The sequence below is a fragment of the Chiloscyllium plagiosum genome, unplaced genomic scaffold, assembly GCF_037043375.1.
Source record: "Chiloscyllium plagiosum isolate Xiang-an unplaced genomic scaffold, Cpla_swu_hap1 HiC_scaffold_2, whole genome shotgun sequence".
In the NCBI taxonomy this organism is placed as follows: domain Eukaryota; kingdom Metazoa; phylum Chordata; class Chondrichthyes; order Orectolobiformes; family Hemiscylliidae; genus Chiloscyllium; species Chiloscyllium plagiosum.
This window is the reverse complement of record NW_028270140.1, coordinates 100,217,529-100,235,197: the sequence shown is the minus strand read 5'-3', so window position 1 is coordinate 100,235,197 and position 17,669 is coordinate 100,217,529. Positions and strand designations below refer to the sequence as shown.

Sequence of the window (17,669 nt, the reverse complement as noted above, 5' to 3'; positions counted from 1 at the left end):
TACAATGTTAGGGTATAGAAGGAGGCCTTTTTGATAAGTCGATAAGTCCCATATTTTATTCACTCAAGCACTTATCACATTTTCTTTTGAAAGTTACTTTTAAATCTGTTTTACCACCCTTTCAAGCAATGCACTCAAGACCGTGAACCTGTAGATTCTCAGCAATCTCTAGTATTCATGTTTATTATGTATCTTCCTATTATCATCATTAAAGCAGATAATTTGGACATCATCACATTGCTGTTTCTGTTTTGTAACATTTGGTTGTGCTACACAGTGGCCACACTTCAGAAATACTAAGTTGGTTACATAGTACCTTGGGAGATTCTGAGGTCATCAAAGACACTATCGAAATGCAATTTCCAAAGAAGAGTTATATTAGATTCAAAATGTTAACACTGCCACACTCTCTCTTCATTGATGCTGCAGACCTGCTGAGATTTTTCTGGAATATTTTAATACTTCATATTTCCAGCATCCACATTATTTTATTTTTATCTAAATGGGAGTACTTTATTTTGATTAATTCTTACTTGCTCAGTTACCAAGTATACATGTAGTCCATAGCCAATTCATCAATTGTATGTTTTTGATTTTAAAGGATTCTGGGTTTATGCTCGATGGAGTTTAGAAGGATGAGGGGGATCTAATTGAAACTTACAGAATATTGAACGGCCTAGCGAGAGTAGATGTTGGGAAGTTGTTTCCATCAGTCAGAGAGACTAGAACCTGAGGGCATAGCCTTAGAGTAAAGGGAAGACCTTTTAGAATGGAGATAAGGAGAAACTTCTTCAAGCTAGAGAGTGGTGAATCTATGGAATTCATTGTTGCAGAAGGCTGTGGAGGCCAGATTATTGAATATGTTTAAGACTGAGATAGATAGGTTCTTGAGCATCAAGGGGATCAAAGGTTACAGGGAGAGAGCGGGAGAATGGGGTTGACAAACTTATCAGACATGATTGAATGGGGGAGCAGACTCAAAGGGGTGAATGGCCTAATTTCTGCACCTATGTCTTATGGTCTTAAGGTCTTAGAGTCATAGAGTCATTGAGATGTACAGCATGGAAACAGACCCATCGGTCCAACCTGTCCATGCCGACCAGATATCCCAACCCAATCTAGTCCCACCTGCCAGTACCTGGCCCATATCCCTCCAAACCTTTCCTATTCATATACCCATCCAAAAGCCTCTTAAATGTTGCAATTGTACCAGCCTCCACCACATCCTCTGGCAGCTCATTCCATTCACGCATCACCCTCTGCGTGAAAAAGTTGCCCCTTAGGTCTCTTTTATATCTTTCCCTCTCACCCTAAACCTATGCCCTCTAGTTCTGGACTCCCTGATCCCAGGGAAAAGACTTTGTCTATTTATCCTATCCATGCCCCTCATAATTTTGTAAACCTCTATAAGGTCACCCCTCAGCCTCCGACGCTCCAGGGAAAACAGCCCCAGCCTGTTCAGCCTCTCCCTAAAGCTCAAATCCTCCAACCCTGGCAATATCCTTGTAAATCTTTTCTGAACCATTTTAAGTTTCACAACATCTTTCCGATAGGAAGGAGACCAGAATTGCATGCAATATTTCAACAGTGGCCTAACCAATATTCTGTACAGCCGCAACATGACCTCCCAACTCCTGTACTCAGTACTCTGACCAATAAAGGAAAGCATACCAAACACCTTCTTCACTATCCTATCTACCTGCAATTCCACTTTCAAGGAGCTATGAACCTGCGCTCCAAGGTCTCTTTGTTCAGCAACACTCCCCAGGACCTTCCCATTAAGTATATAAGTCCTGCTAAGATTTGCTTTCCCAAAATGCAGCACCTCGCATTTATCTGAATTAAACTCCATCTGTCACTTCTCAGTCCATTGGCCCATCTGGTCCAGATCCTGTTGTAATCTGAGGTAACCCTCTTCGCTGTCCATTGCACCTCCAATTTTGGTGTCATCTGCAAACTTACTAACTGTACCTCTAATCTCGCATACAAATCATTTATGTAAGTGACAAAAAGTAGAGGGCCCAGCACCGATCCTTATGGAACTCCACTGGTCACAGGCCTCCAGTCTGAAAAACAACCCTCCACCACGCTCTGTCTTCCACCTTTGAGCCAGTTCTGTATCCAAATGGCTAGTTCTCCCTGTATTCCATGAGATCTAACCTTGCTAATCAGTCTCCCATAGGCAACCTTGTCGAATGCCTTACTGAAGTCCATATAGATCACATCTACTGCTCTGCCCTCATCAAGCTTCTTTGTTACTTCTTCAAAAAACTCAATCAAGTTTGTGAGACATGATTTCCCACACACAAAGCCATGTTGACTATCCCGAATCAGTCCTTGCCTTTCCAAATACATGTAGATCCTGTCACTCAGGATTCCCTCCAACAACTTGCCCACTACTGAGGTTAAGCTCACCGGTCTATACTTTCCTGGCTTTTCTTTACCACCCTTCTTAAACAGTGGCACCACATTAGTCAACCTCCAGTCTTCCGGCACCTCACCTGTGACTATCGATGATACAAATAGCTCAGCAAGAGGCCCAGCAATCACTCGATCTATCCTGTCTATACCTAACATATGCTTCCTTCTTTTTCTTAACCAAACCCTCAATTTCTTTAGTCATCCAGCATTCCCTCTCTTAACTGGGTTCTCTCCTTTGTCCTCCAAGAAAATGCAATACTTCACAATTATTTATACTCAATTTTATAGGTCATTTACATCCAATTGTGCAAACTAGTTAATAACTTTCATGGTTGCAGGTCTAAAAATGTATACAGTACCCAAATATTCCAAGCAATATGTTAGTTCCCAACCTTCGAGAACCTTTGATAACCATACGGATTACATTTGGTCACTGTTGAAAAATAATGTTCAAGGGATTTTGTCAAGTAGAACTTTATTTCTGATAATTAAGTCATAACGAATGGTCTGTGGGAGCATTAGATTTAATAGCTCTTACATTGCTCAATATATAATTGTCCTATTTCCTGATATTTTCCTTTGGTTTAAATGAGGAAGATTTCTGCAGGGTTTTTCCCATTTATTATAATGCTGATAGATTACAGAATCCAGAAATGGTATAAATAATTTTCTTGTTTATTTTTAGTTCAGGGATTTTAAAAATCTTATTTTTAACTTAGGTGATTCACTTTGGTAAGAGTAATAAAAAGATGGGGTACTGGGCTAATGGTCGGATACTTGGTAGTGTGGATGAGCAGAGGGATCTTGGTGTCCATGTACACAGATCTTTGAAAGTTGCCACCCAGGTAAATAGTGCGGTGAAGAAGGCATATGGCGTACTGGCTTTTATTGGTAGAGGAATTGAGTTCCGGAGTACTGAGGTCATGTTGCAGTTGTATAAGACTCTGGTGCAGCCGCATCTGGAGTATTGTGTGCAGTTTTGGTCGCCATATTATAGGAAGGATGTGGAGGCACTGGAACGGGTGCAGAAGAGGTTTACCAGGATGTTGCCTGGTATGGTAGAAAGATCGTATGAGGAAAGGCTGAGGCACTTGGGGTTGTTTTCATTGGAGAAAAGAAGGTTTAGGGGTGACTTGATAGAGGTGTACAAGATGATTAGGGGTTTAGATAGGGTCGACAGTGAGAATCTTTTTCCACGTATGGAGTCGGCTATTACAAGGGGGCATAGCTTTAAATTAAGGGGGGTAGGTATAGGACAGATGTTAGGGGTAGGTTCATTACTCAGCGAGTCGTGAGTTCATGGAATGCCCTGCCAGTAGCAGTGGTGGACTGTCCCTCATTATGGGCATTTAAGCGGGCATTGGATAGGCATATGGAGGGTAGTGAGCTAGTGTAGGTTAGGTGGGCTTGGATCGGCGCAACATCGAGGTCCGAAGGGCCTGTACTGCGCTGTATTCTTCTATGTTCTATGTTCTAAATGATATTAATGTAACCCAATAATTTTAGCATAAAAATATATAAAGACTACCCAGATTTTTCTGCGGCCAAATAGCAACCCCAGTTGGTTTGTCTTTTTGCACTGTGTTCAACCAAGTTATGATTTTGCTTGCACTTGACATGATTTTGTTCGATGTTTGTTGAATATTTGCAGAATTTCCATATTGTCTTCAGAAGCTGATAGATGTGCCGTAGAATAATGCAGGCTATTAAATCCTACAACTGTATACGATGTGGCAATGACTTTGCCAGTCAAATAGCATTAAACCATCACTTTCAAGCTAAACATATTGGAAGAGTATACTGTGACAAGTGTGGAATTGAAGTTCTCCGAGAAAATCTGAAGGAACATGAAGAGGTATATATCAAGAAGTATTTGTTATGAATTATTGTTTAGCATACTGTAGAACTCCACAGTTGATAAAAGTTAAAGGAAAAAAAAACAATTCCTGCATTAGATCAATGTAGAACATTGATTGAAAAAAAATGTCATTTTGTGATGTTGTGAGGCTTAATTACTCTCATAATTGTAGCACCACTATTTAACATTGAATAGCCCAACTGCCCTTCCAAATTGAATGGATACTGTGGAAAATTTTGCATAGACTAGACTCACCTGGACTTTTTCAGTTCAATGTTTTCTCATGCTATTGTCCTAAAGATCTCTGGTCACCTGTTTTTCTTGAAGAAGCACAGCAGTGCAGAGTCCCTACCCAGCGTAGGACCTAATTAGGATGGGTAATTTGTATATTTCGCTCTAGTGTTCAATGGTAGCACTCTTGTCTTTGAGTCTGGAAGTTGTGGGTTCAGATCTATGTTAGAAGGTTTGAACATAAGGCCAGTGCTGCACTGGCCAAGCTGCCATCTTTCAGATGAGATGTTCAACTGAAACCTGGCTGTCCTCTCAAATGGATGGAAACATTTCATTGGCAGGATTGTTGGTACCTGCAATAGTGCTTCAATCATACCCATTCTTTCCTGATCCAACTTTCTAAGGTGGAGTCTTACTTTGCTGGTCCATCTGAAACAATCTGAGGTCTACATGGGAAGAACCATTTCCAATGGACTCCAATGGGAGCCATTCTGTTGCTAGAGATGCAAATTGATCACTCTGTGCTTGATTAACATACTTTAGTAAGGAGTTAGAACAACAAAGGGATTCGTATTGGACAGTAGCTGGTCTTTCAAGGAAATAAAGGAGGAAATTTCTTGTTAAAGTCCAGAAATGCTCCTGTCATCACACCCTCTTGATGTTTCATGGCTTGGTGGACGATCTGGACAGCAGATCAGGCAGCACCTGAGGAGCAGGAAAGTCGACCTTTTGGGCATAAGCCCTTCATCAGGAATGAGGCTTGTGGGCCAACGAGACTGAGATATATTCAGGAGGAGGTGGGGTTGGGGGGAAGGTAGCTGTGAATGTGAAAGGTAGATGAAGGAGGGGAAGAAGGTGATAGGTCAGAGAGGAAACTAGAGCGGATAGATGGGAAAAGTGATGGACAAGTCAAGAAGATGGTGCCAAGTTGGAGGCTTGGGACTGGGATGATATGGGGGAAGGAAAAATGAGGAAACTGGTGGAATCCACATTGATCCCAAGTGGTTGCAGGGTCCCAAGGTGGAATATGAGGCATTCTTCCTCCAGGCTTTGGGTGGTAAGGGTTTGGCGATGGAGGAGACCCAGGACCTACATGTTCTTGGTGGAGTGGGAGGGAGAGTTGAAATGTTCAGCCATGGGGCGGTGGGGTTTGTTGGTGCGGACGTCCCAGTGATGTTCTCTGAAACAATCTGCAAGTAGACATCCTGTCACCCCAATGTAGAAACAACCACATCGGGTGCAACTGATACAGTAGATGACATTGGTAGAGGTACAGGTAAATTTCTGTTGGATGTAGAAGGATCCTTTGGGCCTTGGACAGAGGTGAAGGGGGGGGGGTGTGGGCACAGCCTACATCATTTCCACCACCAGTGACATCACTTTGAGGTGTTGGATAGAGGTAAGGGGGGAGGTATGTTGTACAACGTTGCAACCGTCACATGTGACATCACCTCCGACCCTGTGGACACCGCTGTGGGCCCCACTTCCATCCCCCTTGTCGAGCATCACTTCCATTTGTGATGTCAGTCCCAACTCTACAATCACCCCCACTCAAGTGACAGTCTCCGCCTCCACACCAAGCTCCAGCCCCAGCCCAGGTCCTAGCTCCCAGCTCTGCCAAGTCTTTACTATTCCCCCAGATCGTCTCCTCACTGAGGATGAATGTTTAGTCCTCAGCAAAGGCCTCACCTTCATCTCTCTATGTTAATGAGTGCACCATATGTCACGACCTTGAACATTTTTTACGCCACCTCTGCCTCCCGGCCCACTTTTTCAATCAAGACTCCCGCTGCCCACCAAGGACCCCTTCTCTCTCCTCCAACACTCCCCATCCACCTGGATACCCCATGCTGGCCAGCTAGCTGCCCTCGATCTCTTCATTTCTAACTGCTGTCATAACTTCGACTGCCTCAAACTGTACACCCCCCTCACAATGCACAGTCCTCCATTCCCTCCACTTCAACTTCAACTTCACCATCAAACCCCAAAGACAAAGGCGGACACAGTAGTAGTTTGGCACACCAACCTCTACACTGCTGAAGCCAGGTGCCAACTGGCAGACATCTCCTCCTATTATCCCCTTGACCATGTCCTCACCTACCACCACCAAACCATCATCTCCCAGACCATCCACAACCTCATCACCTCTGGGGATCTCCCACGAACAGCCACCAATCTCATCATCCGTGAACCTTGTACTGCCCGATTCTACCTCTTACCAAATATTCACAAATCTGACTTCCCCAGTCAACCCATTGTCTCAGTCTACTCCTGTCCCACTGAACACATTTCTGCCTACCTTGACACCATCCTGTCCCCCTTAGTCCAGGAATTCCCCACCTACATTTAGGACACCATCCATGCCTTTCATCTCCTCCAGGACTTTCGTTTCCACTGCCCCCAACTTCTCATCAAGGCAGAAAGTGCAAAACCTCCGCCCATACCTCCCCCCCTTACCTCCATCCAACACCTCAAAGGATCCTTCTACATCCAACAGAAATTTACCTGTGCCTTCATTAATGTCATCTATGATATCCGTTGCACCCGATGTGGTGTCCTCTACATCAGGGAGACAGGACGCCAATTTACAGATCGTTTCAGAGAGCATCTCTTGGAGACCTGCAGCAACCAACTGCCCCATGGTTGAACACTTCAACTCCCCCTCCCACTCCACCAAGGACATGTAGGTCCTCGGTCTCCTCCATCGCCAAACCCTTACCACCCAATGCCTAGAGGAAGAATGCCTCATATTCCACCTTGGGACCCTGCAGCCACATGGGATCAATGTGGATTCCACCAGTTTCCTCATTTTCCCTCCCCCCACATTATCCCAGTCCCAAGTCTCCAACATGGCACCGCCCTCTTGACGTCCATCATCTTTCCCATCTATCCGCTCTGGCTTCCTCTCTGATCCATCACCTTCTCCCCTTCTTCATCTACCTATCACATTCACAGCTACCTTCCCCCCCCAACCCCACACCCCTCCCATTTATCTCTCAGCCCCTCTGGCCCACAAACCTCATTCCTGATGAAGGCCTTATGCCCAAAATGTCGATTTTGCTGCTCTTCGGATGCTGCCTGACCTGCTGTGGTTTTCCAGCACCACAGTCTTGACTCTGATCTCCACCATCTGCAGTGCTCACTTTCTCCTGGTGGAAGATCTACCCATATGAATGTTTGAATTAAAAACAGAAGCAGTCTATTCAATCCTTTGAACATTAAGTAAAATCATGGCTGTTTGGCTTGTCTTCCAAATTCCACAATCCCATTTATCTCTGGTAATCTTTGATTATTTTCATGCAAGGGAATCAAGCTGTTGTTCCTTAAAAAATTACTCAGTGACACCACCACAGTGTCCTCCCTTCCTAGACTCACTGTACTTTGGAGATTTAATCTAAACATAATACAGCCTCAGCAAAACTGGGTTCAATCCCATAGTTTGTGCCCGTTTCCCCAGTGGCAGATTTACATTCTTCAAAACCATGAATTGTGGGACCATGTGACCATGTGATAAATCAATTTGAATGTAAGCAAGTGTGAGATCATTCATTTTGGAGTGAAAAAAACAAGTTTGTCCAATCTCTCCTCAAAGCAGGTAATTTACAAACTAGGTAAAAACCTTTTTTATACCCTCTCCAAAGCCTTCATATCTTTTTGGCGGTGTGGTGGCCAGAACTGTAAACATATTCCGAATGTTCTGTATCCATCTTACCAGCTCACTGCGGATCACATGTGACTGCACCTTCTGTGTTAACCTGCCATGAGACACCTTGTCAAAGGCCTTGCTAAAGTCCACACACTCAATACCTACCACCTTGCCTTCATTAATGATCTTTGTCACTTCCTCAAACAAGTCAATCAAGTTTGAGAAACATGACCTTCACTGCACAAAACCATGTTGCCTAGTGCTAGTAAGTCCATATTTTTTCCAAATATGAGTAAATGCTGTCCTTAAGATTCTTCCCCTATAATTTCCCTACCACTGACTGTATTATGCTTATCCATAGACAGTACATGATCAAGATAAACATAAATTGGTGTGCAAGAATCTGTACTGGGACAAACCCTTGCAACGAGAGGACAAATTTGTTGAATTAGAGAAGGCTGTGTCTTGTCGGATGTGTGGCAGGGTGTTTGGGACCATCCACAGCAGAGAGCAACATGAGAGACAAGCACATCATTTTACAGCCAGCCAAAGAGGTAACCTACATCCAAATGTTTATGGAACGATATTAGTTTTTGTACCATTTGGGATGGGTAAACCAGTTCAAAACCTATGTCATCAGGTTTGTTCTGTTGAACCTAGATTTTTCTTGATATTATCATCTGTTTTTAGATGGGTTTATAATAACTGCAAGAAGATAGAGTGATGAAAATCCATAGGTAACTGGTAGCATTATCTGTAATGCCTCAATATTGTATCTATAAATAGTAGTTATCATATATCTACTTAAATTCACCCTGTAACAACAGCTCAAATCCCTGTTGCATTGTGCAACATGTAATCAATCTCACAACTCTTCCTAGCTCCTTGGACTCTGGTTTAGAGCTTTGTGTAAAGGTACTCTGTACTCAGAGACTCTGTTCCAATAAGGACTTGGACTTTACTTGTGAAAATACAGAAAGGTGAATTGCTCAATGCTACTTGGATGAACTGTTCAGTGAAGAGGTTTTTGTGAAGAATTTTTGTTGATGACTTTTATTTTGAATTCTTGCCAAGAGGGCATTATGATGGGATATGTGAAGTGACTGAGATGGGGTTGGGTGATACAACATGGAAGTGGGGAAGTGGAAGCAGAACTTTTCAATTTATTCATGCACAGTTCCACTGACTTATTTGGTCCAGTACTTACAAATTCTTGAACCAAATAATCATTGACCTCTCCTTTTAAACTACAGAAGCAATCATATGCTACATCAAATTTCTATCTCACTACCCACCAGAAAGCTCTCCTTAATAGCACATATATCACCAAAAACTTAGCAAATTATTAAAACTAAACTGACCCACTAATGGAGTTGATGACATAGCAATGCCATATCGAGCAAGAGAACTGTCCTGTCACGCTTCTGACAATAATCCCCACCACCTATTGTCAGGAAATTTGAGACCTTTATTTCCTTTTGATTAAAAATGTAATTTAGTTTCCTTTGGCATCCCCTACATGTTTTTTGCAATGAATCTGATTGCACAGCTGTTTGAGATTTGCAAGGAAGTCAATTTTGGAAAAGAAAAAAATGCATGAAAGAAAGTGTTTGAAATATAATCATTCAAGTTATTTAAATTGGAAAGATAAATTCTCCATTAGATTGAGTGCTGCAAGTGTAGATTCTTATAAAAACTTGAAAGCTCAGTGGGAGAAGGAAAATATTTTTCTTTAACCTATGTAAAAGTTTAGAAAACTGGAAATAAGTAAGAATTGTAAGTTGGTCAACTACTTACATAACTTTTATTTACCAATATGTAGGGACTTCTTAAAAAAATGACTTTTTACTTCATTTTTACAGCAAGAATGTCAACAGCATTCTCCCCAGACAGTGTGTTAGATCTCACAAGCTCAGTGCTATTACAAAACTTTATGGAAACATACCTTCAACCAGAAATGGGATTTGTGAGAATGGCTTGTGCTGGAGAAATAGAAGAATGTATTGATTTAATTCAAGAATGCTGTCCCATATCTGTGACCCGAATTATCAAGGTAATGGGCTTTAAGATCACAAAATTTTATTGGGGGTGGTGGGGAGAGAACTATGAAAAATCTTAGACAAATTGTAGTTTTTCTTAAATATTTCATGGAAAAGAATTGATTGTAACTGACATACAAAGCTTGCCAGATGACCCCGAAGAAGAATTAAAAAACAATTGGAATTAAAGTTGTTATATTCTTTGGACCCAACTGATTAACTTAGTGTCAAAAGATATAGTTGACCAATTTCAAAAGATATTTCAGCTGAATGGAAGGAGATATACTTGACCATTCCCAGAATTTACACACAAAGCTGTTTGCCTAAAAGCAGATTCACAATCTGAATAGAACCTGTTGGACAGCAAATCATCGGTTCCTTTGCCAAATATAATAGGGAAATATGCCGAAGAGATTTGCATCTCACATTTCTTATGAATATAGCTACATTTGAAGTGAGAATGTGTATAGGGTATGAGCAGGTAGGGAAAGAGTTAAGTTTTGAGTTTTATGAAACAAGATGTTCGGCTGAGCATGACTCAGATCAGATAAGAACTTGCAGTTACCAATGGGGTGCTGAATGCAAGGGTAATGGGTTAACAAGGTGGAAAAACATTCATTGTGTAGAGCCATTTAATTATATTAGAAGCATTCACTATGCAAAGTCAGTTAACAAGGGGAGGAGTATCCATTATGTGAAGCCAATTATTCATTGTGTAACAGCAGATGGCTTAATCTCTACAGTTGACACTTACTGATTGTAACGGTCACCTAATCAATATGCATGCTGCCTTATCTGGATTCTCCTCCCTGTAAGTGATTATATAATTCCTTAAGAAACTGCTGTTCCAGAGAAGACTGTGAACTCATGTCCCTGTGCACATGGACAATTGTTCTCTCTCTCCAGGGCCCTGAAAAAAGTTGAAGGAGGTAAAACTACTCTGTGTCTCTGAGCATTTTGCTTCAACTGAGGGAGGAAACAGGATGGCAGAAGTATATTGACCTACAATTTGAAGAATTTAAGCTAATAATTTTCTATATAGTTGAACCTTTGCCAATCAACAAAGGAATTTTCCCACATCTTGGAAAGGCAAAAATCTTCACTATGCGGGATGTGAAACATAGGCACTGTCAGGTGAATCTAAATGAAAGCAGCAGCTTTATAACTACATTGTGGATGCCATTCAGGGATACAGATGATTCCACATATTAATTGACATTTCCACAACTCCACAAGGTGTCAAAGCAGACAGAGTGAAATAGCGATCTTCTTGAAAAAATTGCTATTGTAAGTGATATACCCGTTTATGAAAGGGAATGACAGTGGAAGAAAACATTGCTAACCATAATCAAAATTGACTCTGACTGATATAAAAGCTTGTCAGATGACCCTGGAGAAGAATCAGAAAACAGTTACTATTAAATTTTTCAGAAGGTCATCGGTCAGGTACAGACAGGAAAAAGTCTTCACCCGGCTCCCAAAAAAAAAGCTGCAGCATTGATTCAAAACCCAACAAATATAAATACAGTGCAACAATTTATTGGACTCATCAACTGTTTAGCAAAATTCTATTTAGTAACTTGAAGTTAGAATGTAAACTATTGAACATTCTCAAGGATGTGCAATAATATTGGGGCACAGACCAAAAAGCAGCACTGTTGCAGTGCAAGTGCTGAAATGTTACGGTGTAAATGTTGAAGTCACCTTGCAGTGTGTCACTAGTGAGACTTGCAGCAACTTTAATGGAGCAAGGACAATTGGTTACATTTGTATCCAGGGCATTAACACAAATGATACAATACTATGCTCAAATTGAGGAAAAGTGCCTGGTCATTGTTTTTGCTTATGGATATTTTCGTCAATATCCACTTGGAAGAGGCAATGTGACAGTTGAGTTTGACCATAAGTCACTTGAAAGCATTTCCTGAAGTCATTACTATCTGCTCCAACGAGTCTGTGAAGAATGTTACTCTGGTTAAAGCGATAACATCTGGACATATCGTACAGGCAAGTGAAACAGATCTACATCACTGAGCTACTGTTGAGAGTAGTACACTATTTAAAAGAGGAGAGAACGTTGTGACAGAGTATAATAATATCTAAATCCAACATAAAGCTGTGGAGGTCATCAACCCAGTAGAAATATTGAACTTAATAGACAAACAACTTGCCTAAAACTACCTGACAAGATACAATTCTCCAAGTTGCAAGAAGTAGTATTTAGGGGATAGACTGAAAGTTTCAAGGACAATCATGTGGTCTCACGAATGTATTGCAAATGCAGAGATGAATTGACAGCTCCAGATGGTGTATTGTTCAAATAAGGTAGAGCCAGTATTGCTAAAGAATTGAGAGGAGAAATCTTAAAGTGTATTGATGCATGCTACCAAGGAATTTAGTTGAATCTGAGGAAGAGAAGAGAAGTGTCCTACTGGCCATTTGTGAAATTTGCAAGAGAAAAAGAACAACTGAGCGATCGGTGATTTAAGATCGCTGAAGTTGGACAGATGCTTTGAGAACGTAATATAAATCATGGTCAAGAAAGATTTTAGAATTAGCATTCCAGCAAACCTTAAAACTTATTTAGATGAGCATCAAATATTAAAGATTTGAGAAGCAAAGGTTCTGACAGATACCTATAATGTCTCCCATGTTAGGAAATGGTCATATTGGAAGTCCACGAAGAAACTCGAGGAATAGACTACCTAAAAATGAATGAAGTATTCATCTTAGGGATGCATACAAAAGTATTAAAGGAGAAAACTAACCCCAAAAAGTATATGAAGAAAATAGCTTATTTCCATTATATTAAGACTGGATGCATCATAAAAATTTCCAGAAGCTAAATGGGAGATTGCTTGTAGTTGATGGGGATGTCCAAGGAATCTTCAGAAAAGAGGATATCAGGAAAGGAACTAGTATTAAAACTGTAGTTTCAGTACAAAGAGAACCAATTACCTGTATGCTTTCTTCACCACCTTGTCTGCCTATACTGACACTTTCAGGGATCTATGGACTTGTACACCAAGGTCCCTTTGTTCCTCAGTATTCCATAGGTACCTACTATCCATTGTGTATATCTTTCCCTTGTTAGACCTCTGAAGATGCATCACCTCAAACTTATCAAAATTAAATTCCCGCTGCTATAGCTCTTCCCCATGTACCAGCAGATCAATGTCAGACTGTAGCCTGAGCTCAACCTCCTTCCCATCAACAACACCATCAAATCTCATGTCATCTACAAATGTACACCTCCTACATTCATATCCAAGTCATTAATGTACATAACAAACACCAAAGGTGCCAGCACCAATCCCTATGATACGCCATTGTTCACAGGCTTCCAATTACAAAGAAATTCCTTCACCATCACACTTTGTCTCTTATTTGCAAGCAAATTTTGCATCCAGTTTAAATACTTGTCTTGGGTCCCATGGGCTGTTAGCTCTTGATCCTGCTTTCCATGTGGGATCTTGTCAAAGGCCTTACTGAAGTCCATTTAAACAACATCAGATGCACTACCCTTATCAATATATTTAGTCACTTTTTAAAAAAAAATCAATTAAATTAGTCTAACAAATATGTTCTATTTCTGACCAATCCCTGCCTTTCTAAGTATTGTTTAATCCTGTCCTTCAGAATTTTCTTCAAATAATTTTCCTACCTCTATCATCAGACTAACTCATCTGTAATTACCTAGTCTATCCCAGGTTTTTATTTAGGAAATGGCTAGTTTCAAATATTGAGACGGGGATGTAGAATGAGAGTAGAAGTAAAAGAAATTAAAATGTTGCAGGAGGAACATCTTGGATATTTTCTCAGCTGTGTATTGATTAGCTGTCAGGCTAATAAGATTTAGGCAGGAAGATGAGGAATCTGAAGATAAGGAGTTGAATTGAAAATTCAGGTCTTGAATATCATTTTTGAAAATGTAAATGAAAAGAATGAAAGTAAAAGGAGTGAGGCTGACATGTTTCAACCATCTTCTTTGATAGAAATACAACAAATGAATTCTGAACTGAGAGTTGCATTCAACCACTCAGAAATTGAATCAAAACCGATACCTTAGTATTATGAGAAAATGGAGACCATGACACTGCAGTAAAAAGCATATGTGAAGGTAGCTAGTTTACTTTCCTCATCAATTGCTGAAAGCTGTGACTTTTATGTAATTATGTTAGAAATCGTTACAAGTGTGAATCCATAATCCTGTGCTTCCTGTAAACAAGTGGAAGAACTGGAAGGTGGATGATCAAAAATTCAAATGAGCAAAGGGACCATATCCGTAAACACAGAGGACAAGGTTCACTGAACTGAGAACACTCTTTTTTTGTGTCTGTACATGTGTGTAGAGGAGCAGTTTTAAAAGTGGTTTAGAGTTTTAACCAGTAAGTTGACAGTTCATAATTGCTTAGTCTTGTGAATCTCTAAAACAGTCATTGCCATCTAATTCATCAAGTGGACATCGATCTATTAAACAACCAGAAGCAATGTGATAGGAGTGTAATTTTTCTGAATTTGTCTGAGCTGTTCTGTGATGGATAGTGTGAAGAACAGCTTGAGACTTTTTGTTCTGCGCTCTAAGATCATTATTACTGTCTTCTATATTTAAACATTATGGCTTGTTGCATTTCTTCCTTTGTGTAATAAACTTCTGTTGTCAAAGAAAATCTGCAGCCTCATGTGAATATATCTCAGTGACTAACCATCATATTAACTAACTAAACAGAAAAAGGCTTATATCCATCAAACCAGGATCTGATTTTCCCAGTAAGACCACCAGCTGGGATCATCACAATACTATTCAGAGATCAACTTGATTAAAGTCTATGAGTTCAGTGCATGTGCAGAGACCGATGTGAATAACAAACTGCTATTGCATAGTGTGCATAGTGATAGCTTGGATAATTTGCAGTGAAAATAAAAATAAAGCAATTTGTTTGTTTTTGTCTGAAAGAAAGATACTTGGCAGTGCTGTACTAATGTGCCTACTAGATTGCTGTAGCTATGTCATTTCTGCCATGATGCATGCATTGCAGGCATCCAAGTCAGCTTCTTGTCCTCTGAGATTGTACAGACAAGTATGTTTGAAGTGGAGGAGAGCTGGCGCTATCTTCTCAAGGTTCCTAATGCACAAGGGGTACTCTCCAATAAGAGTGTCCCCTGCTTTCTTCCTGCTATAGTAGACACTTTAACAAAAAATATGCTCACCATTCCTGCTTGGCTGCTCAAGTCAACTGTTTTATGACAAGTTCAATACACCCTTAATTATTTACCTACATACAGTTGGCAAGCTGCTGATTTTGGTTCCCAGCCACCCACTGTATTATTGTGTTGCAACCAGGAGTGAGCGGGGAGGTGCAAAGCTAGCCATCAACCTATGTTACATTCCCCCTTCCAAAATACATATGTATGTGCATTTAATATACAACCCATGGGCATATTACTGCAATAACTTCTTTCTGTGCTCGTAAGTGAAATGAACCAGAAAGAATGCTACAGAGAGGGATACACCATCAACCTCTAGTTAACTGTTCAACTGCATAATCAATCTACAGAAGAATAAGGTAACTTCATATTAAACTGGTAACGGTTACAACTAGTGACAAGAACTCATTTAGGCACTATGTTGATTTATTACCTTTACCAAAATTTCTAAAATCTTTATAAGTCAAGATGGTAAATTATTATTATAATTATTAAATAAGTAATTAATGCTACTAGGGAAATATCCCCAATACTTTTGAGCAAATTGTTTGAATGGTTATGGAAAATGGAGATGTTGTTACTTCAAGTCCACTCCAGAAACTTAAACACATTTTCCAGGATATTATATCGGTTCATTACTGAAGCAATACTACATTATTGGAGTGTATCTTATAAATGAGATATTAAAATTTCTGACTCTCCCCTCAAATGTACATAAACACCCACAGCACTAATCAACACAGACCAAAGGAATTCTCCCGATGTCCATTACAATATTTATCCCTCAGTCAGGACCGAGAATAAATAACCTTATTTCATTATTGTTTCTGGGAGTTGGTTGTGTGAATATTGGCTACTATGTTTTCTGTATGGTAGCAGTGTCTACCCTGTAAATGTACTACACTAGTTGTAAAGCAAACCTCCTGAGGTTGTGAAAGGTGCTCAAAAATGCAAGTCTTTCTAACCTGTACTGTAATTTTTATAATGTATCTTCATAGGGTGGCTCTTATTTCAAAGGTACAGACACCAGAGATTGGTCTGATATTGATATTGTGATGTTTAGCTCTGCACTTATGAGCCTTGATGACTGCAAGGAGAAGATAGCGACAGTGTTACGTGATCTGGAGTATAATTTGAAATTATCTTTAATGACCAACAGGTAAGATGAAAAATGTTTATTATTTAAAGTTTGTTAACCCTGGTACTTTGCAACACAAAATAAAAATAATGAAAGTGTAAAGCAGAATTGTTACATTTGTATTGAAAAAGTAAGTCAATGTTGCAAGAGGGATTCTTCATCGGGTGAATCCATTAAACCTGCTTTTCTCTGCTGCTGCTGACTAGTTCACTTGTTTATCTCCAATATTCTTAATTTTTGAAGGTATTGTGCTGTGCAAGATATTCTCTGCAACCATGTCTCCATTCTGCTGCTACTTGCACCTGATAGCCAGTTTTGTGAATGACTTCTTAGAAATTAGGCCTACCATTTGTGAACAGCATGTAGAAGACACATTTAGCTCTGTTGGATCTCAATTGAGAACTGATATAATTTGATGTTCCAAAAGTAAACAATTAACATTAACAGCGAATCAGGTTATTTGGTACGTGTAAGTATAAGACAGTACCCACTGAATTCAGTCCATATTGATATTGAACCATCCCATGCTAGTTAATAGCATGAAATTCAGAGGAGCCTGACTTTAAGGATCACTGTGATTGGGCCATTCCTATTCCTGACCTTTTTCAAAGTCTCAAGGAGCATTTTCTTTCTATCCATCTTATGGACTAAGCATTTTGTATAGAATAATATGAAAACTTGACTTTCTAATTGAAAAGAAAATTTAACTCGTTGCCTCCAAGGCAATCTTGTACAAGCTTCTTTCTGTGCACTGTCATTGATGAGGTACGCCCTTTGCCTATTCCAACAGCTGCTAACCTGTGTATTAAAAAGTAATGTGTTAATTCTGGATAAGTTGCATGAATGAATTGTGGAAATAGTAAATCACAGCACTATCAGCACATTATTGTAAATGGGACACATATATGATCCAAACTATTTGATGTTTTAGGATATTAATGGAAAAGAAGTCCTCACTCTCTCTTCGATTTCAATTCAAGTGTTTCAAGGATCTACATATTCATCACTTTGACGTTATGCTTTGCTGTGATTTATTAGGACCTACACCAGCCCAAGGTTTGCACTTAATTTGTCAGTGGATTATTTGGATCTCAGCATGTAATGCATTTAAAAGAGAATACATCTTTG

At 40.0% G+C, this 17,669-nt stretch overlaps 1 protein-coding gene across 2 annotated transcripts in view; it reads left to right on the top strand.

Moving 5' to 3' along the window:
- The window catches only part of LOC122559790 (2'-5'-oligoadenylate synthase 1-like), a 51,821-nt gene that overhangs the window by 6,979 nt on the left and 27,173 nt on the right, over positions 1-17,669 (top strand). For both annotated transcript variants that reach the window (XM_043709829.2, XM_087998998.1), the window contains exons 2-6: positions 4,073-4,276; positions 8,518-8,710; positions 10,019-10,209; positions 16,402-16,562; positions 17,473-17,597. In XM_043709829.2, coding sequence (XP_043565764.2) covers positions 4,103-4,276; positions 8,518-8,710; positions 10,019-10,209; positions 16,402-16,562; positions 17,473-17,597 — 844 coding nt within the window. In that variant the 5' untranslated portion in view covers positions 4,073-4,102. The remainder of the gene's footprint in view (positions 1-4,072; positions 4,277-8,517; positions 8,711-10,018; positions 10,210-16,401; positions 16,563-17,472; positions 17,598-17,669) is intronic.